We start from the raw sequence: 25,466 nt of genomic DNA on the forward strand, positions 1-25,466 counted from the left end.
TGATGGGGCAAGCGGGGACCTACAACGTTGACCTTGAAACACCGGCGAATCTGCAGACCTACCCACGGTTAGAGCCATGAGCAGTGTTCGCTTTATCATGCCCAATAAACCTAGAGTAGGTCTAGTCGCTAGTAACATAGCAGAGTAATGTATAGCTTCAACTGCCCAACGCCCACGAAGACACCTCCTTCCCGATCCGCACCGAGACCCTCCCAACCTCCACCAATCCTACCTTCACTATTCGTGATCCATAAGTCTTGTTCAAGCCATCAACCACCCCTTCTGGAAATGCGGGTATGCTGGCAAAGGTGGTGTCGATGGAGGTTGCGGGGATAGCAGACGTTTCAGCAGCATTTGCTGATACAGTGGCATCATTCTCGCCGTCCACTGCTGAAGTGCTTGTGGCGTACTTAGGGCTCAGCAGTGTCCAGCCAATAGACGCATGATACTTGGGGCAAGAGTAATACTCTTGCTGACGTACAGAGCGGAGGAAAGGGGTGAGTTTAGACGTCATTGCGGCGAGCTAGGATGTAGAATTAGAAGAATGCGTCTGATCAAGAGATGCTCATCGTACCTCTGGATGTCCTGCGCCCACATCAACAGTGAGGAAGGCGCGCGTATTCTCGTCGTTTGTCAGAACAGAAAAGGAGGTGAAAGACGTGCTGAACCTAAAAGAAAGGTCAGGATACAACATCATCTAGTCAAGAAAAGACCGTAGTGCGCGCGCTACGATCAGATGAGTTCACTGCTCAGTGCACAGGTCGCGACGTACATGGACGCCCGAAATGAAAGGTAGAACAGACGCGCCGCAAGGCTGTACAACATGATGACTCTGACTCACCCTTGCGTTTCCCGCGCCACTCTTTTTACCGCGCGCTTCAGGTCCTCGCGCTGATGCGCGCGCAGGAAAATGGGCCGGGAGAGCGAGATGTGAAGCTCCGGCCTGGGCGTCTCGGCATCCCAGAACGTGTGGAATGCAGACATTCCCGACGTCTCTTGTGCAGGTAAATCCATGCTCTCTTGCACGCCAACCTTCGCTCTTTGTATTGCGTCTTCCAGGACGTCGCGCAGGGCGCTTCGCGGCTTCAGAGTGACAGGAACATACACATGGCAGGCCCACTGGCCGTCGACGTGCGGCACGGAGCGTATGCGGCCTTGATGGAGAGCGGGATTGTCGACGTGCACGGGCCCTGTTATGGAGGGGGCGAGGTAGGGGAGTTTGCGAGGACGTGATGTAGGTTGGGTGGCAAATGGTGGGGAAGTAGAGGAAGATGGTTCGTGGGTAGAGGAAGCTCGAGTCTTTCTATTCCAATGGTCAATACACGGAATTAGAAGGCGAAGAAAGACATAGAGAAGGGAAGGGCTTACTTCCTTGTATGTGGCTTTTCATCTGAGGATGAGTCCGAGGAATTGTCGTCGGAGCCGGCATAATCCACGAGAGCGGCTGATTTGCGCTTCATGAACTTCTAGCACGGTATTGTTCGATCCTGAGTCACTCCGAGCGCGCCAGAGAATGTTTCGCGATGCAAACAAAAACCCGAGGAGGGCGCCGGACACAAGAGACGCGTCGTGGGTGTATTGATTTAAGAACTGCCTAAGTCAGTAACATCAGACTTCTAATGATGCTTAGTCAGCGCGAAGTCTGGGTCCCTCCGAGCGTCGTGCATAAGTTGTCTTCAACTTTCACGGGCGGCGCGGCAGGCTTCTGGCATTCCCCTTCGTTTCCAGCATATCTTGAATGGCCGCAGTAGCCTCGTCTTCCTCCTATCATGCATTTGCTCCCTCCATAAGCCAGTCCTCGTCCTCCTCGCAGTTCCAGAACCAGAACGCCCATGACGGCGAATCGTTCGACGAAAGCCTGGTGAACACTCTTTTCTGCAAGGCCCTCTACGACTATGAGGCCCAGGATCCCTCGGCCCTCTCCTTCAAGCGCGGCGACATCATAGAAGTCCTTACGCAGCAGCCGTCGGGCTGGTGGGACGGTCTGCTCGGGGACGAGCGCGGCTGGTTCCCATCCAACTATGTGGAAGTGATCTCGGACGAGGAGGCGGAAGTCGCGCTCTCCGGTGGTCTATCCGACCTGGACCAGCACTCTATCGACCAGCAATCCCTCGCACCCAGCAGCAGCATGAGCCAGGCTAGCAGCATGCCCCGCATGGCCTCCGACGCGGATTCGGGGATGGTAGACATGTCGCACGCGATGCTAGGCGGCGGCGCGCACCTCGACGCGGACGAGTGGCTCGACGCCGCGGGAATGGGCGGCGGAGGGATGGACGCCCTCGCGCACGCGGCCATGGACGGCCCGACGCAGTCAAACGACTTTTGGATGCCGCAGGTGACGCCCGGCGGACAGGTGCGTGTCCCGTGCGCTGCTAGTTCCTCATTCGCTCATACACCCCCAGATCTACTATGTGAACACCCAAACCGGCCAGCAATCGCGCGATCTCCCCGTAGAGGCCGAGGACGACGGCGCGGACAGCGATCTCGCCGGGCTAGCCGCCTCCGTGTCCAGCTCGCGATCCGGTACCAGCAGGGGCCTTGCTCTCGCGAACGGCGGACGCGCTAATGGCTCTGCTGTCCACCCCGCCGCCGGATTTGGCGTCCCGCGCCGCACCGACACCCCTGAGCCCTGGGTCCGCAAACTTGCCGACGATGGCATGGCGTACTACTACTACAATCAGGTCGATGGCAGCATACAGTGGACCAAGCCCGAGGGCGGCCCACCCTCCTCTGCCGACCGCTCCCAATCCGCGACCCCGAGTTCGCGCCAGCGCGCCTATTCCGAGGCGAGCCAGCATAGCTCGTACGCGACGACGCAGGACTATGCGTCGGGTCGGGGGCGATCATATTCAACGACCTCCGATCATCGAAGTGTCACGAATTCTTCCTACCGATCCCGCCAGCACGAAGTCAGCCGCTTGAGCGTGTACTCCGACTCGTCGGACTTGCAGCCCTTCGAGGCCCTCCTTCCCGCCTCCCGATCACGCGTATCTGAGGAAAAGGGACTCGCCGTGCCCGAAGACAGCGGGCCCCCGACCGCTCGACTCGACGCGCGCGTCGAACTTAGCACCGCCGAGGAGCTGGCTCAGCAGCTGCAGGATGCCCTCTCACCCCCACCTCCGGAGTCCGCGGCGGAACTCTCGATTGTCGCACGCAGCGCCATCACCGCCATCGTGGACTTCGTTCAGTCAATGGCGGCCGCAGCGCAGGAGAGACCCGAGGTCAACGAAAACGCAGAGCTCGATTCACTCGTGAACGCGGTCGTGGATGCTGTTCGTAATTTGCTGTTTGTAGCTGCGCCGCCGCCGAGCCAGATGCCGAACGCGCAGGGCAAGGTTGATAGAGCAGCCGACAAGGCCGCGAGCCAGTCGCCTCTGAAGCCTGCTCAGCGCAAGGTTACTGCGACTCTCTCGCGCTTGGTGCTCTCAGCGCGAGCATTGCGCTACGATGCGGGAGCAGAGGCAGCCTCGGCACGCGGGGAGGCCGGTGCAGGGATCGTTGACACTCTCCAACGGATCGAAGTCGACGCAGAGGAATTGGAACGCGCATTGCACGCCTTCGTCTTGGAGGTGGGCCGATCGCAGCATACACCTCATTCTCCCAGCGTTTCTCGAAGGTTGCATGGCGTCTTTTCCTCGACAGACCTTGGGCTGGGTCTGCTCGGTGCTGGAGCCGCTGGATCATGGAAAGGTTTTGGCTTCGTCCCAGTAAACGAGTCCGACACTCCACGGCGAGCCTTGTCAGGCGATGTCGTTGAAGAGCTGGTACAGCTCGTGACCCAGGTTGACATTCTTTTCACCGAAGTGAAGGATAGCTTCACTGCCTCCGGTACTCCTGGTGAGTCAACGCTAAATTCTCTATCGAACTTTCGCTCACTTCTTCTCAGTCGAAGAAGTTCGCGGCCTGGGCACCAGCCTGATCGCCCAAATCAACACCCTCCTGACCTTCGTTGCTGATGTGCACGTCGCGAAGCACGTCGACGTCGACGGCATCCGTCGCAATGGCAATGACCCCTCGAACGACGCGTACGCCCGAACCGTCGAGCGCGCACGGAGTCTGGTCCGCGCTCTCGAAGCAGCGACGCAAGCCGTGTACGACGACCTCGCCGCGTTCGTCCTCTCTATACAGACGCTACCCGAGACCCAGTCCGCGCGCGCTCTCGAGTCGGCAGCAGGGTATTTCGAGGTCGTCTCGGGCTCGCTGAAGTCGAATGTGGCGACCATGCGGCAGACGATTTCTGCGCTGCTGGCCGTGGGTCGGGAGCAGGCCGATATCGACCAGGGTGACTACTCGGGCTCGATTGAGCTGCGGCTCTCGCGACTTAGCATCATGCCCCCGCATACCGCGGCACGGCCGGATAGCGACTTCTTCGGAGCGCCGCCGAACCTGCCTGGCGATGTGGTGGGCATGGAGGACGCCTTCAGGCGGCCTGCGCCAAGCATGCGCCCAAGCGAGGACACCAGCTATCGGGACACGATAGTTGCAGGCCAGCCCTCGACCGCGAATGGCTCGTCAACAGTGTACGGGCAGGACTCGGAGACAGACCTACCAGAGACGGACCTGGATATGGATGATGATCTGAATCTGGACGATGACTTCGACGATATGAAGTCGTTGGATGGACGTGAGTTGTTTGATCCTCCTTGCAAGTTAGTTGAGTGCTGACTCCCATGTAGTCGGGCCACAAACCACGCCAAGCAAGCCCCCGCGAGGATCCTCCAAGCTCAAGAAGATCCTCGGCGAGATCCCTACCTTCATCGAAACCACCGCCATCTCCGAGCAGCAGCCCTGGTATTTACGACCCACCTACAATGCCTCCGAGATCATCATCGACAATGCCGATGGCACCGTCAAGGGAGGCACTGTACCCGCTCTCGTCGAGCGCCTCACCGCGCACGAACACGGCGATCCGACGTACATTCGGTCATTCCTCATGACGTTCAAGTCATTTACGACTCTGGACGAGCTGTTCGACCTGCTGGTGCAGCGGTTCTGGATACAGCCGCCGCCAAAGCTGACGCCGGAGGAGCGGGAGGACTGGGGGAAAAACAAGCAGCACATCATCCAGATGCGAGTGCTTAATACGTTCAAGTCCATGGTCGTTGACGAGGACGTGCTCGAGAAGGAGGACATGTACATCCTGGACCGCATGAAGCAGTTCGTTACGACGGAGCCCGTCAAGGGCTTCGGAGCGGCAAGGGTGTTGCTTGCGCAGATCGAACGTGCGGTAAGCGCATTCGCTTGGCTTTGAAGAACAACTAAGCTCATTGTCTACGTCAGCAGCGCGGCGGCAACGACAACATGAAGATGGTGACCACCGGCATGGGCACGCCTCCACAGCCCATTCTTCCCAAAGCCAACAAGAAGCTCAAGCTGCTCGACATTGATCCCATCGAAATGGCGCGGCAGCTGACGCTGATGGAGAGCGAGTTATATCAGCGCATCCGCCCCATGGAGTGCTTGCAGCGCGCTCGGGAGGGCAAGACGGATAACGTGGATAACATCACTGTGGTCATCCAGACAAGCAATAAGGTGAGGGTGACGTCGTGGTGGTGTGACGTGACGCTAACTCACCCGTAGATTGCTCTCTGGGTTGCTGAGCTGGTGTTGAGCAAGGATGACTCGCGGCGCCGGGCGCAGGTCGTGAAGCACCTTATCAGCATTGCGGATGTGAGTATCCCCTGTGTCATTTTGGCCTACGTGGCTGACTTTCTCTCAGCGTTGTCGGTCGATGAACAATTTCTCGTCCATGATTGCCATCGTCTCCGGATTGAACACGCCACCCATCCGTCGTCTCAAGCGAACATGGGAGCAGGTCAACCAGCGCTTCATGCAGCAGTTCGCCGCGTGCGAGATGACGATACACTCGGACAAGAACTTCAACAAGTATCGGCAGATTATGGCCACCGTCAACCCGCCATGCGTTCCGTTCATCGGTGAGTACTGGTGAATACCATGGTAGATGGCGAACGCTAATCTCCTCCTGCTAGGTGTCTTCTTGTCCACTCTGCAATTCATCCAGGACGGCAACCCCGACAAGCTCCCCGGCGATCTCGTCAACTTCCGTAAGCGGGCGAAAGCGTCGGAGGTCATTCAGGACATCAAGCGCTGGCAGGCTCAGCCTTTCAACTTCACCCGCGTCACGGTCATCCAGAACTTCATCGAGGAGAGTCTGAACCAGTTCAGCGACGCCGGGCAGTGGTCAGATCACTTCTGGACGCTCAGTCTCGAGAGGGAGCCCCGCGAGCGGGAGGACGAGAAGATGGCGCGGTTGTTGCAGGAGAGCGGGTTCCTGTAGATTCGAGGGCGACTGGCAGGGCGCGCAGTTTATATGCGATACCCTAATGCGAGCGCGCTGGGCCCCGAGGGCGCGCCGAGCGCTAGCGAAGACACGCTCTCCGCTTGTGCAGCAGCCTTTCGGTGTGCGCGCAGCTGGTATACATGCATCGACTCTGTTTTGGTTGGTTCGGCGTCTGGGCTGGGTACTTTGCCCCTTGCGCCTGTGGATTTTCTCATACTTACCTGTGTATATCATGGTTAATGTTCGCTCTTCGCTGTTCTTAGTTGTATCATTATTGTCTGTCTCGCGTGTTCAATAAACAATATGCACACGTATACCTTGTTCGCTGCAATCGCGGAAGTGGGAGACCCTTGTGGAGTCCGACTGTGGCTGTCAATGGTAGTAAGTAACACGATTGCTGATGCCAGTATTGCTGCCCATCGAACCAGGAGTGACCGAGGTAGTCGTACTCCTCAATCTCGAGGTGGGAGAGGAGATTGAGGCACTCATCGATGAAGAAGTCGAAGGACGAGGATGTGGTGTCGCGCGAACATGCGTGCTCAAGTCGGTGCCGACCTAGTCGTAGAAGACGACGAGGACGCTGTAGGTGCTTGCGAATTCGCTGATTGGCAGCAGGTGGTCGCGCGAGGAGGATCGCCCGCCGTGGAAGGTCACGGGTGCATCTTGCCGCAGGAGAGCTCGCCGACAATGTAAGGGGCCTTGCTATTGCTGGAGTCGGGGAAGGCGGTCATGACGGTACTGCTCCAGAGTCATTGGCGATGGCTCCTCGTTGACGGCAGAGGTGTTCACCGTATGTGAACTTCTGGATGCGCAACAGAAGGGCAGCTTCCCGAACGACTTCGGCACCCAAATGGACCCAAGTCATAGCAAGCCTTCGGCCGCATCGCTCTCACCCACCATGATGCACCCTTATGAACGACTTGCACTTGTTTCCAGTAGTCGTGGGCACGCGGCGTGCTTTGAGGGCGCTTGAGATAAGAGGACGGCGGGCGGAGTCAGGCAGGAATCCCAGAGATCAGCATATGCGATAGATCCAGAACATTTCAGGACAGAGCGATACAAGAGTCCGCGACAACAGAAGTATATCGATAGACAAAGGAAGCCCCGAGCGCGTTGCTGCCCAGGGAATGTCCGCGAGAAGGGTTCAGGACGTCTACTAGCCGACGCTCAGCGCACGACGTGGGTCGAGCCCAGTCGCCGCCTCACTCTCCAAGCTCCGGCCAAATCTTGCGGGCCAGCGCATATCGGTCGCTCATGGGACAGGATCCAGGGAGGGGCCCCAGTCCACCTGACGCGGGATTTCTCCCGACCCTCAGGCTGTCCGCCGCGTATCCGACCGAGGGAGCTCAGTATCTGTCCACGAGTTGAGAGGGAGTGGACGGCTTGGTTATATACCGCCGTGTGTCTACAGCATGTGTGGCTGTGTAACTATACTGATTGTTTGGGTGGTTGGTGTTGCTTGGTCGTGTCACGTGCTCAGCGGGAAGTGCCGGTGGCGTCGAGGCGGCGTCGTGGAAGGGACAAGTCAACTGTCAAGGCCCGACTGGAACTTGAGAACTGCGACGGCGCCTGACAGACAAGAAGGGCAGGGTTAATCGAAGCTGGGGATTTCTGTGGGTCGTGATGAGTCATGCGCGAGTTCTGAACCGTTCCAAACCGCGTCGTGTACGGAGAACGCTGATAGCGGCCGTTCAATTTCAAGGGATTCCCTGCTCGACAATCACCCAGCACCATCGAGTTCGCCAGAGGCCAACATAGCGAGCTGTAACAGCATCTGTCTGAGCGAAGTGTCCTTACTGGGACGCCAGGTCACTGATGCTCGTAGAATGAACCTGCCAATTGACAAGCTCGACGGTGCCACAAATCACCCCCATGATCCCTGAGACGCCTAGAAGCCACTAGCCCTCAAGCGTTCGGCACGGAATGAAGTCTCGCAGGAAGATGTATACGTCGGACTTCGTGATAGCCGTGTAGTATGAAGATCTACTCGCGATGAGTGCGCTAGCCTTAGATCAGAGGTCCGTGAAGGGCGCGAGTTCGGTAAATTGTGAGGTTCGTCCGAATGTGCACACCACCAATAGAAGTTCACGAGCTAGGAGTCTCGGTCTCTCGGAGGAGCGTCAAGGACGACAAGGGTAACGTGTGTAGGACCGCGACGCGCCAATTAGCGGCTTCGGGGACAGCAATTCGTCGCTGTTGGTGGAGCGTAGTAGAGGCAAGCGGCAGGAGATCTAGGTGCAGAGTACGGTACTGAACGAGAGCCAGAGCATGATTAATCTGTCAGCATAAGTTGCAGCATTGGCAGAAGAGGTCGACGTCGGCGAAGGCAAGTCGAAGGCCACGACTATAGTTGAGAGCACCTGAAAGCGTTCAGGCAGTCGCTCGTACTGCAAGTGGCAGAGAGTTCATTTGCATTAGCAGCATACCTCCTTGTAAGCCTTGTCATCCTCGTAAGCTCATGCATTGACAACCTGACTGAGAGGACGCATGCGAGCGGTATCGGCTATGATGGTTTTCCGACTTCATGCGTCTGAAGAACCGTTGAGCCATCGAAGTTGATCACAGCGCACCTTAAACCGACCAGAGACAATAAAAGATAACGACTAGCTGCGTTTCCAAGCAATCCGTCGTCGCAGTCGTTGTTGAAGAGACAGGCAGTAACAAAAAGGCACACGTGGCGATGACGCCACAAAGGGCCGGAGCCAAATGGAACAAAGGAAGGCGGGCGCTTGTCCCGAACTCCCACCATGGAGGGAAGAATGGATCAGCGCCTCGAGTTCTGACTTCAAGTTCATGTTACTGAGCTGCTTATTGTTGAAATCCTATATCGATGCCTTTCCTCGAAGCTAGCTCCTCATTCACTCCACGCCGGCGTCCCTCGGCCACGCTTATCACGCGTTATTGTCTACTGGTGATGGCGACGGCTTCCTCTTATTGTCTTTCCTCGCTCCCACGCCCTTGTTCTCGCGGATTTCCGGGCCTTGTGCCCAGTATGAAATCTGCACGCGCGTGTCTCAGGCCTCGATATAAGGACAAGGTCGCGAGCGAGACATCCCCCAACGCTCTTGCTGTTACAAGACGGGAAACCGCCCTGCTGCACGACAACAATGGCCATCCCGCCCGAGACGTCGCCCGTGCAGTTCCTGCTGGAGCGCTTTATATACCGGCAACGCGACCTTTGGCGAGTTCCTCCCTCCGCCACGAAGGAGAAGTGCCGCGCGAAGAGTCCGCCCGAACCGATGGCCGCTCATCCTAAAGCCAACCCTAACTTCCATGTCACCGCGCTCGCGGACATGATCTCGGCGGCGGTCAAGGTCGTCGTCTCTGAGTACGCGGCTGTAGGGCACGCAGTACCTACGCTGGAGTCCACTGAGCCGGGACCCTTCGACGACCCCGACAAGACTACGGCCCGCTTACGAACGGCCGTAAAGACCATCGAAGCTGCTTGCGCGCAGCTCTGTGCTACTGTCGCTACACCACAGGGTAATATGCACAATGTGAGTCTTCTCGGCTTCGGGAAGCGCGAATGTGGCATCTGACGTCTCGACAGAAAGCTTACGCCGTACGCTTCGACCCCTCCCTCCATTCTGTGGCGCGACTGATCCTCCAATCAGTATGTTGACATCGCATGTATACGGACGGTCATCGACGCTCGCGTCGCCGACCACTTGCTCAGCAGGCCGGAAGGCATGCATGTCGACGAACTTTCCCGGTTGACCGGCATAGAAGCGGGGAAGCTTGCACGCGTTCTTCGAGTCCTTGCCACATCGCATTGCTTCAGCGAAGGTGCGTCCTCCGTGCGCCCTAAAGTCTCTACTCATCAACCAAATTTGCCTCAGTATACCCCAACGTCTTTACGAACAACCGCCTATCCATGAAGCTACTATCAGAAGACCCCGTCTGCAGTCTGGTCGGGCGAGCGTGAGTTGTAGGCTTGTTCTTTCACTTGCGCGCTCTTAATCAGTCTCAGTGTCGACGAGACCGCACCGTCAGCACTACACCTGAGCGAGGTTCTGCGAGATCCCAAGAAGGGCCGCTCATACCTTCCTCAAGACTGCACGTATGACCACTTCTACGGCCGGCCAGTATTTGGCCAGACGGACACTGTAAGCAAGCCCATTACTTCATTCTCTTCGTCGCTCAATGATACGTCCAGCCGGAGGGTAAATTCCGCTGCGAGGTGAGTAAGTCTCCCTCCATTAATGCACGGCATTGACGGTCCTTCAGCGATTCGCTAAGGCTATGGCTGGCTTGAGTTGTATCGGTGGACGCGCTATGCTCTCCAAAGGTGCGTTACTCATTTGACATCATTTTGCGAGGTCGCTAACGTCGTAGCAGTATACCCATGGCATACCGCGCCCCAAGGCGCCACAATAGTCGACGTTGGTGGAAGCAAGGGCCATGCGACTATGGATGTCGCCCGCGCTTTTCCTCATATGAAGGTGATCGTGCAGGATGCACCGGAAGTCATCGCGCAGGGGCCTGAGGTGAGTTTGTCATCCCTTCGCGCGACGTCTGTCGACCTTCGCTCGAACGTCCGTCGTCCACCACCCGCACGACGTTCGTCCCCCTCGCGCGTCATCCGCGGTTCTCATCCGTCTATCCAGTACTGGAACGCAAATCTACCCGAAGGCAATGTTACTTTCGTGCCCATCGACTTCTTCAAGCAGTCCCCGGTTTCCGGATGCGAATATTACTACGTCAAGCATATTCTGTGCGTTTGATCTCTACTGCTGTGCTGTGCCGCTCGGTCTTACCTGCGACTTTCAGTCACGACTGGCCCGACGCAGAGTCGATCAAGATCCTGCAGAACATCCGCGCCGCGACGAAACCCACAAGCCGACTGCTTATTCACGATTACGTGCTGCCTCCTGTTGCGCGCCGCCTCGGGCGGGCAGATGCGATGCAGGCGCCCGAGCCGCTACTACCGAGCTATGGCGCGGCGAATACCCGACCGTTCCGCCAGGACATCAACATGCTTATCCAGGTCAACGGGAAGGAGCGCACTTTGGACGAGTTTATCGAATTAGGGTGCGTCTTCTTCCTTTCAACGTGCGCCGGCGCAAAGTGCTGACGGCAGTATAGCGAGAAGACGGGCTGGAAGTTCGTAGAGTGGATGGAGGCGGGCGAGGAGGGCTTGCTAGAGTTCGTTCCTGTTTGATGGACATTTAGAGGTTCGTTTTTCTGCGCTGTTGAGCGCGTGTACACTACCCCTTCGTCTTCTTGCCTAAATCTTGTATACCGCCATTCGAGTTTTTATCTATCTACCACTATCTCTATGTACTATTACTATGTAGGCTTGACTAGTTTTATGTCCCAATGACGATATAAGTACCAGTTCCAGGAAGTATAAGGCGAACAAATAAGCCTTTGTTTGTCTGTTCGTTATCTTATCGCTATTTACCCTTGCTTGTCACGGGTGTTCCCGAAGTTCTGCTCGTCGCCGGGCGTCACGTCGACCTCATCATCTCACCATGTTCCGAGCGCGGATACGGCCTGTATGTCTGTTGCACGATGCCATATGTTGCGATTTCTCATGTCTTTAGCCGCCCAGAGTGTTTGCAGCAACATTGGCGGCCTCCGCGGTCGTGCTCGCCACACCTACCGGCGAGCGCGAAAAGGTGCGTGCTTGTGTTCTAATTTGCCATGGGGAAGCTCACAAGGGGTGCATAGCTGCCGATCTACCCTCAACCTCCCACTACCCTTGAACTCATCGACGAGCCCTTGCCGCTCGAGAAGGAGATCGGGATTGCCCGGAGAGCCGCGACGCAGACGGTGCGTAACATCCAGGCGCAGGCCCAGGGTGTTGTCTCCAAGTGGATAGGCATCGAGAAAGCAGTTGAACGTACGTCGCATGCACTGCTCCCTTGCATGTTTCTCACCAGACCCAGACCGCGTCAAGGCGCTCGCGGCCCCGGATGAAGCCATGACCCCCGCCCTGCTCTACGTCGGCATTGCTACCCTCACAGGGTCCATCCTCACGCGGAACCGCTCGCTCCTTACGCGCTTCGTGATCCCCCCTGCCTTCCTCGTCGGCTCCATGAACTACTTCCTCCCCCACACCTCCGCGAACATCTCCGCATACGGCGCGTCCCTCGAGGAGACGTACTTCCCAACGCTCGCGGAGAAGCACGCGATCGCGAACGCGCACTCTGCGATGACCTGGCAGCGGCTCAAGGACGCTACCGAGTCTGGGCGGGAAAAGCTGGGCGACGGTGTGCTCGCTGCGGTCGAGGCAGCACAGTCGGCGACGGGTTTGAAACTGAAGGAGGCACTCGGCTGGTCCAAGGCTAGGGCCGCGGAAGTCAAGGTGCAGGCTCGTGCTGTCGCGGAAGATGCTGAGGCCAAGGTCCGGGAGACTGCCGCCGCGGCGGAGGACAAGGTCGAGAAGAAGGCTGAGGAGGTCAAGTCTTCGAGTAGGCGCGTATAATGGACGATCCTTAGACAGTCTCAATGACACTACCCATCCGGTCCTCCATGCGTTCTGCAAGCTACGATGTGGGTTCGGAGTCTGTCTCTCAAAGCCAGTAATCGCCGAGTTTCATCGCATACGTCTGGACTCACGAAGGTAGATTCCCTGACCATTTGACCGTGCTGAATCCTACTTGCCGTATTCGCTGCTTTTTAGACCGCAAATGGACATTTGTTCTCGTCCCTGAGCCAGGTCGACTGCTTTCGCATCGGCTCGCCTTCGCGAATATACTGCATCAGTGGCGTGATCAAACGGACTACCCGGTCCCAACGCGTTGGCTGTAACTCCTCCGACGAGTGGCGATTTACCGAAGGCCATAGCTGCAGCCGTTCAGTATCTCGGTCCTGTACCATGCGCATCGTCGTCGATCATGCGTATCACATGTCTCCCTCAGGTATGTTTGTGCCACCTCGTATCAGGCGCCTTGGGTACCTCATGTTCGTGTGAACAGCCACAGGATAATGAAGAAGAAGGAAGATATGTCCGTGCCGATCTCTTCGTGCGGTCCGCGGGCTGAACTGTTCATCCCTCCGCCCCGCTTGTCCGTGATGCGCCCGCCCGATGTTGAAGATCAACCCGTCTCTGGTAGGGGGAGGCCCGACGCTTCTCAGGCGCGTTCACCAAGATAAGCAAGCGCGCCTGTTTATCGCGCGAGAAAGATGCCACAGCGCTGCAGGTGGTCTGATTGCTTCAGAACATCGCTTACCTCCGTGTCGGCCTTCGACGGCGCCTCATTGGACGATTACATGTCGTCTGCATGTCGCTAAACTTTGGGACATGGGACAAGGCATCTATACTATTCCGGCATGCTCGCCATATTCGCGAGCCCTTTCGTACGCGCGAAGGACTTCGCTGAGGCTTTGCCTCTGGTGAGGGAGAATTCTTGGTGATACTGAGCTTCGCGCGCTTGAAGCTCGCTGACTTGCGAGACCTTTGAGGGCTTCCATTCCGTAATACACGACAGAGGTATAACACTACAAAAATTTCCTTCATCCAAGAAAAAAAATAACCATGGTATGTACCAATCCGAGAATAGGGTATACACTATGCACATCGAGGCGCTAGAATACAGATTTTGTGGCACACCGTATGATCTTCACCAGTCAGACGGAGGAGTGCCGGTGCAGCGGTGTCGCTCGAGCGTCGAAGCGTTTGAGAAAAAGCGTCGGCAGACATCACATGTCCACTCGCACTTGCGACCGTGTTTGTTCACTTCGTGTCTGCATGGAAAAGTCAGTCTCATGATTGAGGTGGGAGCCAATCATGCTGGACTTACCGCAAGCGGTCGTGCTGGCGTGAAAAGTGGGCGTCGCAGTTAGGGTACTCGCACTTGAGCGCGGTGCGCTTCGGTCGCGTGACGGGGAGGATTTTCGACGTGGGGTAGGACGTCGCAGAGCGGGAGCGCTGCAGCTTCGGGGGATGGATGGAAGAATGCGCGCCTGGGGCCATGCGGTCCTCCGGGGAGTATGCGAAGGTGTTCTCCGTGTCAGACAGATGGGTGCAGGACGATGCCGAGGACGGGGGCGATGGGAACTCGTCGAAAGAGGGGCGGTGGTAGTATCCCATTGGCCCAGAAGAGGGAAGGCCAGATGCAGACGTGTCGGAATAGTTGCCGTCGTTGACAGGCCAGGACCCTGGCGGCACTGAGTAGAATGTCAGTGGACGTGTGCACGCATGCAGGTACGAGGACGTACTATTCAATGAGCCAATGAACCCCTCATCGCAGTCCATGGGGAGGTTGTGACGACCAAACATTTCCTTGTACTCCTTGTAGTAAGGCTCTGTTGACAGCGGCGTCAAGTCAAGCCGTGCGGGGAAGGGACCGAGGTGCTTACGGGTGCCACTCCACGACGAGGGTGACGACCGCGACGAGCTTGAGCGATCACCATACGCGATCGGAAGCGAGTTCTGCGCGCCCTCTGATAAAAGGTTAGCTTGGGAAAAGCACGGAAAAAGAGTGGCGCACCTTCATCAGGCTGTCCGAGGGAAATGGAGAGATAGGTGCCCGACGCGTCGCGCACGGTGGACACCTTGACGTCGACATTGGCCATAGACGTCAAAGACATGGCTGAACAGAGGCGTTAAGTATTCATCCCGAAGGATGTGCGGGGACGGGCGCACCTGGGGGAGCAGTGGGCCGCACGGAGAAGGACAATGCATTCAGGTCCAGGTCCGGGTCAGTGCTTCTGACGACGATCTCTGCGTACTGCAGAGAGTGAATGGGGAGGGAGAGCAAAGACATGATTCGGGTGGAGGGGCGCTCGCGAAATTGCGGTGGCAGGTTATCGTCCCGAGCCTCGAAGCAGGCCCTCTATATATACCAATGGCCTTGCGAGGTGACCAGCCCACTTCTTTATGTTTCCCCATCTGATGCCGAGTGTGTCCGGTGATGGACCAGTCGCTGGTCTGCTCATGCGGTTATCAGTGATCGCGTAGGGTTGAAAACCCGGACAGATTGGTGCCGTGTGGGCTCAAACCAAATGCGAGATCTCTGCAAGAGATCCATCGCGCCCTCGTGGAGCGCGCGTCGGCAGGCGCATCGGCTGACTCTGCCATCGTCCGACGCAATCGACCGCCTTCAATGCATTCAAAGGTCAATGTCTCGGACCCGCGCGGTCGAATGGGAAGATATACCACTGCTCGTCGCTCGAAGGTGTTTCATCGCTCGTCACCGCGAGGAAGCTCGATTGCACATGATAGAGCAACGTTGGCTGGCAGCAACGTCTGTGGCTCTCTGACATCGCAGCAGCAAAGAGGAGCCTGCGGGAGGTTATCCGAGCAGAGCTGGCGAGCCGATCAGCGAGGATACGGGTGTGGCAACGCGACAAGGCGCAAGGCTCACAGAAATTCACACCCATCAGGGTGCAAGCGTCCATGTTGAAGCCAGACTGAGTTCCTGGGTGACATTGTCACAACTCGTAAGCTGATCGGCGCACCTAGAACCGGGCCTGTGCGCACACAATCGCGTCCCGCGGTTGGAAGGTTCTGAGATACAGAAGCAAGGCGCGCGGGGCACGAAAGATGCAGCCTATTGTGTAAAATCGATCCTAGCAACGTCCGCGAGAAGGCGGGAAAGGTCGCAGAGCGAGGCGCCTACTCATCGTACGTTGACGAACGCGAGTATGATCACTGCTGAAATCGTTGCCGCTGATGCGATATTCATAATCTCTTTCTTTACCTTACAACATGAGTCGAGCACGATCAGGTAGTCGAAGTCTCGCTATTCCGCATTCGCGCGCTCCAGAAAGGCTTGTGGTCTTGGACGCGCGAGCGCTGTATGCGGGGTGACCCTAAGGCGATGGTGAGCGGCTAGATCTCGAGGGTGACAAGATAGGCTTCGTCTATACCTTGTGTATAGCACGTCCAGCACGCGAAATACCTGGGTCCTGACAGTCAGTAGCATTCGAGGGTCCCACTGGGTTTGACTGAGGAATTGGTCCCGGAAGAATGTCCAGCGAATACGCGTTGCATTCGTGGGTCAAAAAGATAGTCCGCGTGAGGACGCCAAAACTCTTTGATATCATCACGGAGGTCTCTCGTGTAGCTTCGCCCGACCGTATGCATCTACGCGTCTCTGGAGTGTTATCCATCAGCTATCGAAAAGTCGTGAGTCCAATAGCGGCATTGGGATGGGTTTGAGAGGGCACTGGGAACCACGTAGGTATTGGTCTATCGAAGAACGTGCGTACCTGTCCCCTGGCGATGCAAGCCTAGCAGCAGCGCTCAGCGCATGCGACGATGGTCGACGGCAGAGTAGGCAAAGAGGATATGCATAGTTCCGGCGCCGAGGGTGCTCGAGCCGAGTCACGTGGAACGAGGGCCCCGGCCCTTGGACGAAGATCAACGACAAGTATCAGTATGACATGCGACAGAGTCGGTCGCGAGCGCGTGGTCGACGGCCTGCGACACGCCACCGAGGGCGAGCATGAAGCGGGAGTGGGCCCAGACGACTTGAAGGACGAGGCAGTCTACGAACATTGAGTAGGAACAGGTAAGAACCCCGTGCGGTAGTTGCGACGAGTTCGACCCAGCTCGGGATCAAGAGCGCGTATTTCATCGACGAGGTCCCCCGCCTGCCGAAGTCCATGGGGAGGGTGCACGAGCAGCCAAAAGGTGACTGGAGTACCGAGGGAATGGAGTATCAGAACGGGCCGCTTTGTGAGTAGGAAAGACGATTAGACTCCGTTTATCCATGATCTGCTCGGGCTCGGGCCTACATACGCTGCTGTTTCGTCAAGTAACTGTCGGGTCAAGTGGGTCAGGGAACTTTCTGGACGAGATGCTTCGAGGAGCACAAGCACTCTACGCATACGGAAAAGGTACCCTGCTATTCCCGCGAAGACTTGTTTGGGATCATGAGGCAGCTATGAGATGGGCAAGGTGAAGGAGGAGGGAGAGAAGGGTACCTGACAATGGGGCTGGGCAACGCCCGCCAAACGATCGGTTTGATGGAAGCAGACCCCCCGTCACCGTTCCGACATCGCCGACCACCGCATTTGGCAGGTGCCCGGTGCGCCCACAAGATCCAACAAGGAACCGGCAATGGTGGTACACACGAATCATGTCCAATGAAGCTGGCATCGAACCGTGGAAAGGTCGATTGGGTAGAGCAGACAGGAAATAGGCACCCTATATTGCTTAGAGAGACCATGTTTCCTCTGTTGGGAGGTGTAGCTCGGCTTCTATCATCTGGTGTACTTGATCCATCCAGTAGCCTCCCTCTTGCTGTTGACGACGAAAGTTATCTCCCTTGGCCATTAAGATCTACCATCAGCGAGCACGCCCTGCTGGAATATATGTTCAGATGAGTAAGAGCACAGCATGGAAAGGCTAGAACTATATCTATGCAGCTTCAGACGGCTCTGTACGCTCACACAAGTGGAAATTGATCAGGGCATGATATACAGGGGAGTCCCCAAAGCTCTGCGACGGAAATTATGGAGGATAACCCTGGGAGGCGTCCTCGGATCGGAGCCCGCGCCGCCGTCCGCATCACGTGAATGGCCAAAAAGCGTGACCTAGCATGCCCCATCACCTGCAGTTTTGCGTTGCGCGACGGTCCTGGCATCCCATCGGTCAAGACGGAATGTGTTCCCAATCACTATGCCTAGGTTGTGTTGGGAGGAAATCCAAAGCCGACGACTTATTGTCGAGTTTCTTCTACTATATCAACGAATATTTGTCGGACTCACTATTCGTCCCAACAAAACCTGCGATGTGCCCTTCTGATACCATTCCACATCTGCCGATGTCGAGCCGGCTAATGCGCGAAAGGGAAAACTGCATGGACTGAATTCTCGCCGTGGGAGGACCCCTTGTAAACATCGCCAAACTCCGATCACCTGGCGGGCGTTGCCCAGCCCCACTGACAAGAACGGCCGACGACGAGTCTCGGCAATTGCCGAATCCTTTCCGCACAGTTTGCTGTAGAGTTCGAGGCCAGAGCACGCCTTACACCTTCGCCGGTCTCCTGAAGATGAAGTTCAGCGTCTTCTCTCTTGAAGCGTGAGGTCGTTGCAGAACGAGAGATACTCTCAAGCTGACTGATGAGTGTGGCTTCCTTGGACCCGTCGTCCAAGGTTAATTTATTCTCGTCCCATTGTACCTACAAAAATACAAAGCCCGCACGCCGTCCACTCCGATAAATACGTGGTATGTGGTATGGTAAGGACAGCTGCTGCTACAGATAGCGATAGTGAAGCACAGCCGCGTAGGCGACCCGCCCGATGTTGTACAGTAAAGTAAATTAAATAAACGTAGTACTCGAGCAGGGAGGCGCTCAAGCAGCCATAGCCGGCGGCACTCCCGTACAGCGATGACGCTCGAGCGTAGATGCGTTTGAGAAGAAGCGCCGGCAGGTATCGCACGTGAACTCGCATTTGTGGCCGTGCTTGTTGACTTCGTGTCTAGGCAGCATGTCAGCAGTGTGGAGGGGGAGGGGGACGATGAGGCAAACGCACCTCATCCGATCGTGTTGGCGCGAAAAGTGCGCGTCACAGCCCGGGTAGTGGCACTTCAGCGCGGGCTTTTTGCGGGAGACGGGGATCATCTTGGCCACCGAGCGCGCGCGCTTGACGGCCTCCGAGCTCCCTGATATGGGGATCTCGTCGTCGAGGGTGCAGCCGTAGGCGAAGGGCGAGCCCTCAGGATCGGAGTAGCCCGCGGACGATGATGAGGCAGTCAATGGCGGGGACGGTAGACCATCAAACGAGCCCGAGAAATAGCCGCCGAAGCCGTACGGTGATGAGAGTGAGGCGGAGGGCGAGCCGGACGCGCCGCTGAATCCATTCGCATCGTTACCCCAAGCCGCCTTCCCACCTGAAGAAGCATGAGTCGCAGGACCGCGTGAAGGTTACTAGGGGACGCACCGTGCAAAGCATCCAAGAACTCGTCTGTCCTTCGTGCAGACTGGAGGAATTCACCCAGAAGGGCTTCGTTCCCGTCAGAGCTGCCATCGCTGCCAATAGACCATGGGGGTGACGGTGAGGATTCGATCGCGGGGGCTGAGAGCGATGATGGCTCTATGCAAGGATGAGCATATGATCAGACGAAACTGATGAGGGGGTGCGTACCTCCGCTGGGGCGACCAAGGCAGATGGAAAGATAGCTGCCGCGCGCGTCGCAGACAGCACGAACTTGCACATCGACGTTGTCAACGTTGGTAAGCGGTGACGCTACGCAGGAGGGATGTGAGCGTGTGGCGATGCGATGCGAGATGATGATACTGACATGGTGGGCACGTCGGGCGCACCGAGAAAGACAGATTGCTGAAGTCTACATCGGGGTCCATGCTGCGTACGACGATCTCCGCATACTGGAGGGAATGAAGAGGCAGCGAAAGGAATGTCATGGTGAAAAAGAAGGACTTCCACAGAACAAGGAGAAGAAGGGCAAGGGGGGAACGAGGAACAAGGTTGTCACCAGGTCCCAGCCTATTTAACCCGCCCACCCCGCCATAAGGATGCCATGTCTGATCATTTGTCGTTGTCGAACTTCCATCCTGCTTCCCATCAAGCCGACGACGGTGGCGTAACGTTGCCGCCGCGCCGGGTCGCACGGCTTCCTATTCTGTAACAAATGGGGAAGGAACAGAGAGATCAGACCTTGTTTGTGACATGCAACATCCCAGCAACAGCCCGATCGCGTCGCGAGAGTCGAGTAGCGAGGCCCAGAGTTGATTAGATAGCGAGATATACATCGTATGCTGAATGAAACACCCCAGCGACTCCAGATGCTCCGCGAGTCCAACGCTAGCCAGCGCACGTAGCGTACCCGCGGCCAGAGCCCGGTGTCGTCGTCGACTGCGAAGGTGAAGGCGACTGCAGAAAGCAAGTCCGCAAGCGCCGGCGCTAATTTGGTGAGCTCGTGTTGTCACCTCCCTGCTTGTGGAGCGGCAGTGATATCTGTTTAGTTGGAGCACATACAAACAGAACCAATAGCGCGTCGCGTAGGCGTGGACGGTGCGCCGCAGTTATCTTTCTCTTCTGTTTGTCGTTCCACCGCCGTCGGAGGCCGCGGAAAGGTGGTCGTGTATAACTAGGGCTCCTCCCGCCAGGAAAGAAGTTCAGGAACCCAGGAGCATCGCCTGCCGAACGCCGAATTCGTTTGTTTGTACACGCTCCAACTAAACAAAAATCAAGACCGCTCCACGAGCGGATGGGTGACTACTAGCCTGACGATTGCTGTATTGCATCAATCAAACCGTGACCAATGCAACGTGACACGGCAACGTCCGACGCGTTCGAGTAAGTTCGGGTGAGTCACACAGGCTCTTCACCTCCTCTCGACGCTGTACAGCGCTCATCTTGCTGCCTTGCACGCTGTACACAGCTCTTGGCGAGCATCCTCCGTACGAGTCGGGTGAATTTGACGCGGATGTCGGCAAGCAGCACTGGAAAAGGGTGCAAAGGAATTGAATCGTCCATGACAAGCAACTGTGTCTCGATGGATGCGGCCGCACCTCTCGTGATACTGGATAATGTGGAAGTGGTGCTGCGCGTTCAGTCGTCGATCCATGTCCCTCCCGAAGGGATGATGGAGACCTCCGCTAGCAGCTCCCAGCCACAGCTGACGGAGGAAAAGTCGACAAGCACGCAGAACTAGGTCCAGATCCAAAAGATCCCTGGTGCGCAAAGCCAATCCGGGGCCTGAGCTTGCAAAAATCATCCTTGAAAGAGGAAAGCGCTGTAGTCCCCCAGCTTGAAAGACCCCCTCCTGTAGACAAAGATGACGAGCAGTCCGGTCGGTCGTCCATGCGAGTCCGGCAGATCGCGTCCAATTCCTGTCAGGCAAGTCAAGCGGGTCCAAATCCCTCCCGTGGGGTCAATCACAGGTAGTCCCCCACGGTCCTCCCTTCCCCCTCACGGAACGTCACCCGAGGTGAGGCTCGCACTGGCAGCGCCGCGTGGGGCCGCGTTTGGGCCTCCCCCCTCGTTAGGGGTATGCGGCAAGCGCGCCCATGTGACATCTGTTGATTGAGCCAGACATGTCGAGGCGCGGGTTGCTGCGCAGTGGACGTCCCTGTATCCCATCCGCGCGGAGGCATCGAGACCGGGTCGTCCGTCTGGCAGCAGCCCTGGCTTTGTCGTGAGGGCGGATGGACCGACGGGCCTCGGGGGTGAACGAGATGGCGGGCGACGGAAAGGATTCGTCGCGAGCGCAACAAATCCGCCGGAGATGAAGCGACGAGCTGTGAGGAGACGGGCTGCGACCACAGCGAGGCGGACAATGGAGGTGCGGGAACGTAATAATTTCTGAGTCCCAAATCCGACCGAGCGACAGAGCCCTCCGCTAGCCGAGGTCGCCATCGTCCGTCCAGCCGACCAGAGATCACGCTAGCATCGGTGAGACGAGCGAGGTCGCTGTCGAAAGTCTTGCCACCATCACCTGCAGTGCAGCGCGTTTCGGTTTCGCCCCAGAACGCAGGGAAAGCATCACTAGTCGCCCCACGTCAGTAGCCCTTGCTAAGGTACAAACGAGAAGATTGTCTTCGGTTTCACGGTCTTCTGTCTTGGATCCATCCCAGTTCAGTGAGAGTGTAGGCCACAAAAAATGTGGAGCATCGAAACAAAGGGGATGGGGATACAGAGTCGAAGGTCGCACCCAGCATTAATCAACACAGCAAGCGCGAGCACGGAGGCGCACAGGTCGGACGCATCACGCGCGATCTTCTCGTAGAGCGCCCACGGATAGTCGCCGAGATGAAGCCAGCGGATAGTCACCGTCGGGGGTAGCGCCTAAGCGAGCAATGAGCAAGTGATGCGCCATGGATGGTCAGGCCGAGGAATTATGGCGAGCACTGCACGGAGTAGCAGGCACGGCATCGAGTCTGGATGGTGGGCTCAGACGCAGACTCGGACCTCTGATCCGGCCTCTCGGTAGGCGCTGGGACACGTTGTGCGGCCATCATCTGCAGCGCGTGTCAGTTTACTATAACAAAGATGGGGTAGAAGTCAAGTTAGGGAAAGACAAGGAGAAATGGGAGGGGAAGGGAGAAGAAAACCGACGGCGCCCACCCCATCCTCTGCTTTTGTACTTTGGATGCTCGACGTCGTGCGCCCGCCGGCAGTCATTTGCCTTGGAGCCGCGGCGGCGCGAGCACATATGGGCTTGCCGTTAATGGGCTGGCGGATGGCTGACGTGCGTCACATCTTCGCTGCGCGGGGCCGCGGCCGCTGGGCGGGCGAATGTGGGCGCCCAAGTTCAACATGTCACGCCGTTGGATCACGCTCGCGACGCAGTGATCATGCCTGGGCGACGCAATGATCAGGCAGAGCGGCGCAGTGAATACGCCTGATGCCGCTGGTGAGCTTGTGTTGCGCGAAGAATCATCCCGCTGGACAGATGATCAAGTAGCTGGGAGAGTGGCGATGGGTGAATATGAAAGCGAAGTTCAACATACCGACCTTGGGAAGACAGCGTCGATGGGGGCGAGCTGGTAGATGGAAGTCAATGGAGGGACGAGTGGACATGCAGAGACGGGCGCACCTTATATACCGCCCTCTGCGCCACGGTCAGGCTGAAGCTGCGAGAGAAGCGCTGATACCGCGACTGAAGGGATAATTATACGCGAGCGGTGGGCCTTGCGCCGCAGCTGCATTGTTCGCAAGCTTGACGCCGCGCGGCAGGGCACTCGGAGTGCTGAAGAGCGGATGAGCGCGCCCGTGATGCACAGTGAGAGAGACGGGCGCTGAGTGAGAGGCTAAGTTGGGTTGAGAGGCGGGAACTAGCAATACAAAAGACGCTTGCTAGAGGGGTTCTAGTGAGGCTACCTATCAAAAGGGTAAGAAGGTCGTGCCGGTTGACATTGGGGAGTAACATGTGGAGCGAATGGGAAAGCAAGTGTAGGAGGAACGAGCGCTATGGAAGAGTTGAACGAAAGGAAGGAAGTAGCGCACCTTTGAGGCCGACGATTCTGAAAGACGCGCTGCGTCGCGAGCAACAGATGGAGGGTGATCTTGCGGTGGCGGCTCACATCCTTTGCCCTCTTATACGAAGGGGATCCTCCGATAAGAACGAGGCCCTCTTTATATGGCGATGCTTTCTTATATGAACGACGCCTTAGAGGCACAGGGACCAGGGGGATGTGTACACTCAACACACGAGGCATGTTTATTGAATGCTTGACAGCCTCGAACCGGAATCCGGGACACGCCCGCCACTTTTCCGTCAGGCCCGGGGTTTTGCGGTGAGCAGTCCGTCAGTTTGCGGGGAACGCCCGCCGTCGGTGCCTGCGCAATAATTCCGATTTATGGCCAAGGTTCGAAGGGCGGATAGGTGCTCGAGGTTCGTTCGTGCTCTTGTGGCACTCGCAACGATTTCTTCCATCGTCGGTAGAGCGGTTGTGCGAGAAGATGTGGCTGCAGATAGTAGATTACAATAGAATCTACACGGGAAAACATCAGAGAATAGTGCAACAAACCTTCGCTATCGAGGGAAGACTTGACAACGTACCTGCGTCCGCCCTCGACAAGTCTATATAGGATTGGCGCGATGGAGGTACACGCAAGGCACTCACGACTTCGAGAGCCTATGTGGCGCGCGCCCGCAGGGACGTGTTCCCTTTCGAGTTCAATGAACAAAGGACAACGCCGATGAGGTCGGTACTGAGGTAAATGTCCATCGCAGTCGAAAAGACATGGGTTGGTAGGTAGGCAGCACAAGTACGACTTGGCCGCAGGAGTCCTAGAGTCAAACGACGAGCTACATAGATGGGTTGTTTCTAACGTTACTTCTTCGGGAGATGCCGAACTGGATGAGACGTACCGCGGAATCGGCATAGAGCGAACGAGAATATCAGACCCCAACGACGCTTTTGAGCTTCGAAGTGCTCGAGAAGTCGAACTTGGCCTGTGACGTGTATGCGGTGGCACGGAAATTGGCCAGGAGCGGAGCTACTGCCGGCGGCGTCTTGGAAGTGCCGCGGCGCCAAAGAGCGTTCGGGCACGATAACATGACCTGTCGGATGTCCGATAATGGCGAGGAGTCTGCGCGCTTATTCCGACTTGCTTTCGGGAGAGAAAAAATTCGTTCAGCGCCTTACAAGGTGCTAGTGTCTCCCTTCTTGAGAAGGACGCATCATGCAAGATGGGATATGACTCGATCGTACTTCTTGGTGGAACATGGCGCTGTCCGAGTAGGCGCGAGTGCCAAGAAACCAGGCTCCTGTCTGGCAGGATTGCCGCCGCCGTATTCGGGGCAAGTTGCAGCCGCGATATCTGCGACTATCGATGCCCTTCGCCGACGGATACTACAGCACGAGCTGTCGGACATGTACGCTTCTGGTAACGACAAGTTCACGGGCTGGACGGAGGCTGGAAGTTACTGAGCTTAAGTTTTGGTTCATTCTTGCGCGAGCTTGCCAACGAACCATTTAGAGCGAACAAAGAAGGAAAACAATGATTTGATGGAAATCCTTATCGGGCGAACAATGAATTTCAAACCACGTGTCGGCCGTCGGCGCCGGCCGGGACCGAGTTATATAAGCAACTCGGGTATGAGCATCAGCCCGAGTCAATTTTCGGGACTTCAGCGCTTGCTTCCTACCATCATCGTCGAGACCATCGCTCGTATTTGTGAGTTCCTGCGTACCAGCTCTCCTCGTCCTCGCCTCGTCTCTTTGAATTTCCGGATCTCAGCATCTTTTCTCGCTTTTTCCCTCGATTTTGCACGATGCTATCGCACAAGGGCGCTTCCTCGTCTGGAGGAGCCTCTGGCTCTGACCTTTTCAGGTTAGGATCCTGGATCCATATCCCCGAATCGCCGCGTCCAGAGGACGTGCAGCCGAGCCGGGAGGCGGGGCATCTGGAGGATGCCGAGTCTACCCGGCGTCTATCGGACGCTCTCGACATAACTCCGCATCTCGAGGATGCACCCACCAGCGAACAGCATCTTGCGGATGCTCTGGATGCCTTGTCGGCTCCGAACCTCCTTCCCAGCGATGAGCCGTGGATGGCCGCGCTTATCCGATTCCAACCCTCAAACGGTTCTCGCAAGAACGATCAGCTGACTCCAATCGCTCGTCCAGAACTTCGGCAATCAGCCGTCCCTTCGAAGACCCCACTCCCTGATAACTACACCAGCGCGCGCAGCGATGTGCGCCTCGGCCTAAACCCCCAGGACTACTCGTCCCCCCGTCCATCGAGCAACAATGTCTCGATAACGCCCCTTGGAAGCTCGCTTTCAAGCTCTCGT

At 57.0% G+C, this 25,466-nt stretch overlaps 6 protein-coding genes across 6 annotated transcripts; 3 read left to right on the forward strand and 3 right to left on the reverse strand.

Moving 5' to 3' along the window:
- Positions 1-73: 73 nt before the first annotated feature.
- SCHCODRAFT_02614808 (uncharacterized protein) lies at positions 74-1,531 on the reverse strand. Its single transcript, XM_050344681.1, has 4 exons — positions 1,369-1,531; positions 842-1,303; positions 575-668; positions 74-523 (listed from the first exon to the last, which is right to left on the reverse strand). Exons 1-4 carry the CDS (start codon positions 1,458-1,460, stop codon positions 158-160), a joined length of 1,014 nt encoding a protein of 337 aa, XP_050201628.1. The 5' UTR covers positions 1,461-1,531; the 3' UTR covers positions 74-157.
- Positions 1,532-1,646: 115 nt separating this feature from the next.
- On the forward strand, positions 1,647-6,630 carry SCHCODRAFT_02614812 (uncharacterized protein). Its single transcript, XM_050344682.1, has 8 exons — positions 1,647-2,353; positions 2,403-3,837; positions 3,887-4,624; positions 4,677-5,227; positions 5,281-5,532; positions 5,581-5,670; positions 5,720-5,936; positions 5,991-6,630. Exons 1-8 carry the CDS (start codon positions 1,739-1,741, stop codon positions 6,296-6,298), a joined length of 4,206 nt encoding a protein of 1,401 aa, XP_050201629.1. The 5' UTR covers positions 1,647-1,738; the 3' UTR covers positions 6,299-6,630.
- A 2,910-nt stretch (positions 6,631-9,540) lies between these two features.
- Positions 9,541-11,462, forward strand: SCHCODRAFT_02492988 (S-adenosyl-L-methionine-dependent methyltransferase; the record flags this gene model as incomplete). Its single annotated transcript, XM_003033739.1, has 8 exons — positions 9,541-9,798; positions 9,916-10,087; positions 10,141-10,222; positions 10,272-10,451; positions 10,590-10,788; positions 10,909-11,015; positions 11,072-11,332; positions 11,387-11,462. The coding sequence occupies 8 exons, from the start codon at positions 9,541-9,543 to the stop codon at positions 11,460-11,462; spliced, it is 1,335 nt and encodes a 444-aa protein (XP_003033785.1).
- A 301-nt stretch (positions 11,463-11,763) lies between these two features.
- SCHCODRAFT_02614821 (uncharacterized protein) lies at positions 11,764-12,968 on the forward strand. Its single transcript, XM_003033740.2, has 4 exons — positions 11,764-11,799; positions 11,848-11,922; positions 11,975-12,146; positions 12,193-12,968. Exons 1-4 carry the CDS (start codon positions 11,776-11,778, stop codon positions 12,729-12,731), a joined length of 810 nt encoding a protein of 269 aa, XP_003033786.2. The 5' UTR covers positions 11,764-11,775; the 3' UTR covers positions 12,732-12,968.
- A 901-nt stretch (positions 12,969-13,869) lies between these two features.
- On the reverse strand, positions 13,870-15,015 carry SCHCODRAFT_02492587 (uncharacterized protein; the record flags this gene model as incomplete). The annotated part of the gene is made up of 5 exons (XM_003034318.1): positions 13,870-13,993; positions 14,050-14,416; positions 14,468-14,692; positions 14,740-14,841; positions 14,895-15,015. 5 exons carry the CDS (start codon positions 15,013-15,015, stop codon positions 13,870-13,872), a joined length of 939 nt encoding a protein of 312 aa, XP_003034364.1.
- Positions 15,016-18,306: 3,291 nt separating this feature from the next.
- On the reverse strand, positions 18,307-19,829 carry SCHCODRAFT_02532312 (uncharacterized protein). The gene is made up of 5 exons (XM_003034319.2): positions 19,503-19,829; positions 19,346-19,447; positions 19,142-19,294; positions 18,734-19,091; positions 18,307-18,679 (listed from the first exon to the last, which is right to left on the reverse strand). The coding sequence occupies exons 1-5, from the start codon at positions 19,621-19,623 to the stop codon at positions 18,553-18,555; spliced, it is 861 nt and encodes a 286-aa protein (XP_003034365.1). The 5' UTR covers positions 19,624-19,829; the 3' UTR covers positions 18,307-18,552.
- Between the last annotated feature and the right edge of the window lie 5,637 nt (positions 19,830-25,466).

This window comes from Schizophyllum commune (genome assembly GCF_000143185.2).
Source record: "Schizophyllum commune H4-8 unplaced genomic scaffold SCHCOscaffold_3, whole genome shotgun sequence".
Taxonomy (NCBI): Eukaryota; Fungi; Basidiomycota; class Agaricomycetes; order Agaricales; family Schizophyllaceae; genus Schizophyllum; species Schizophyllum commune.

Coding starts and splice junctions, on each gene's coding strand:
- SCHCODRAFT_02614821 (XM_003033740.2), top strand. CDS start 11,776: ATGTTCCGAGCGCGGATACGGCCT. Junction 11,923..11,974: donor CTACCGGCGAGCGCGAAAAG/GTGCGTGCTTGT, acceptor AGGGGTGCATAG/CTGCCGATCTACCCTCAACC. Junction 12,147..12,192: donor CATCGAGAAAGCAGTTGAAC/GTACGTCGCATG, acceptor CACCAGACCCAG/ACCGCGTCAAGGCGCTCGCG.
- SCHCODRAFT_02532312 (XM_003034319.2), bottom strand. CDS start 19,623: ATGACATTCCTTTCGCTGCCTCTTCATTCCCTCCAGTATGCGGAGATC. Junction 19,448..19,502: donor GCGCCCGACGTGCCCACCAT/GTCAGTATCATC, acceptor CCTCCTGCGTAG/CGTCACCGCTTACCAACGTT. Junction 19,092..19,141: donor GTTCTTGGATGCTTTGCACG/GTGCGTCCCCTA, acceptor ATGCTTCTTCAG/GTGGGAAGGCGGCTTGGGGT.
- SCHCODRAFT_02614808 (XM_050344681.1), bottom strand. CDS start 1,460: ATGAAGCGCAAATCAGCCGCTCTCGTGGATTATGCCGGCTCCGACGAC. Junction 1,304..1,368: donor GAAAAGCCACATACAAGGAA/GTAAGCCCTTCC, acceptor CCATTGGAATAG/AAAGACTCGAGCTTCCTCTA. Junction 524..574: donor TGGGCGCAGGACATCCAGAG/GTACGATGAGCA, acceptor TCTACATCCTAG/CTCGCCGCAATGACGTCTAA.
- SCHCODRAFT_02614812 (XM_050344682.1), top strand. CDS start 1,739: ATGGCCGCAGTAGCCTCGTCTTCCTCCTATCATGCATTTGCTCCCTCC. Junction 5,228..5,280: donor TTGCGCAGATCGAACGTGCG/GTAAGCGCATTC, acceptor TGTCTACGTCAG/CAGCGCGGCGGCAACGACAA. Junction 5,937..5,990: donor GCCATGCGTTCCGTTCATCG/GTGAGTACTGGT, acceptor TCCTCCTGCTAG/GTGTCTTCTTGTCCACTCTG.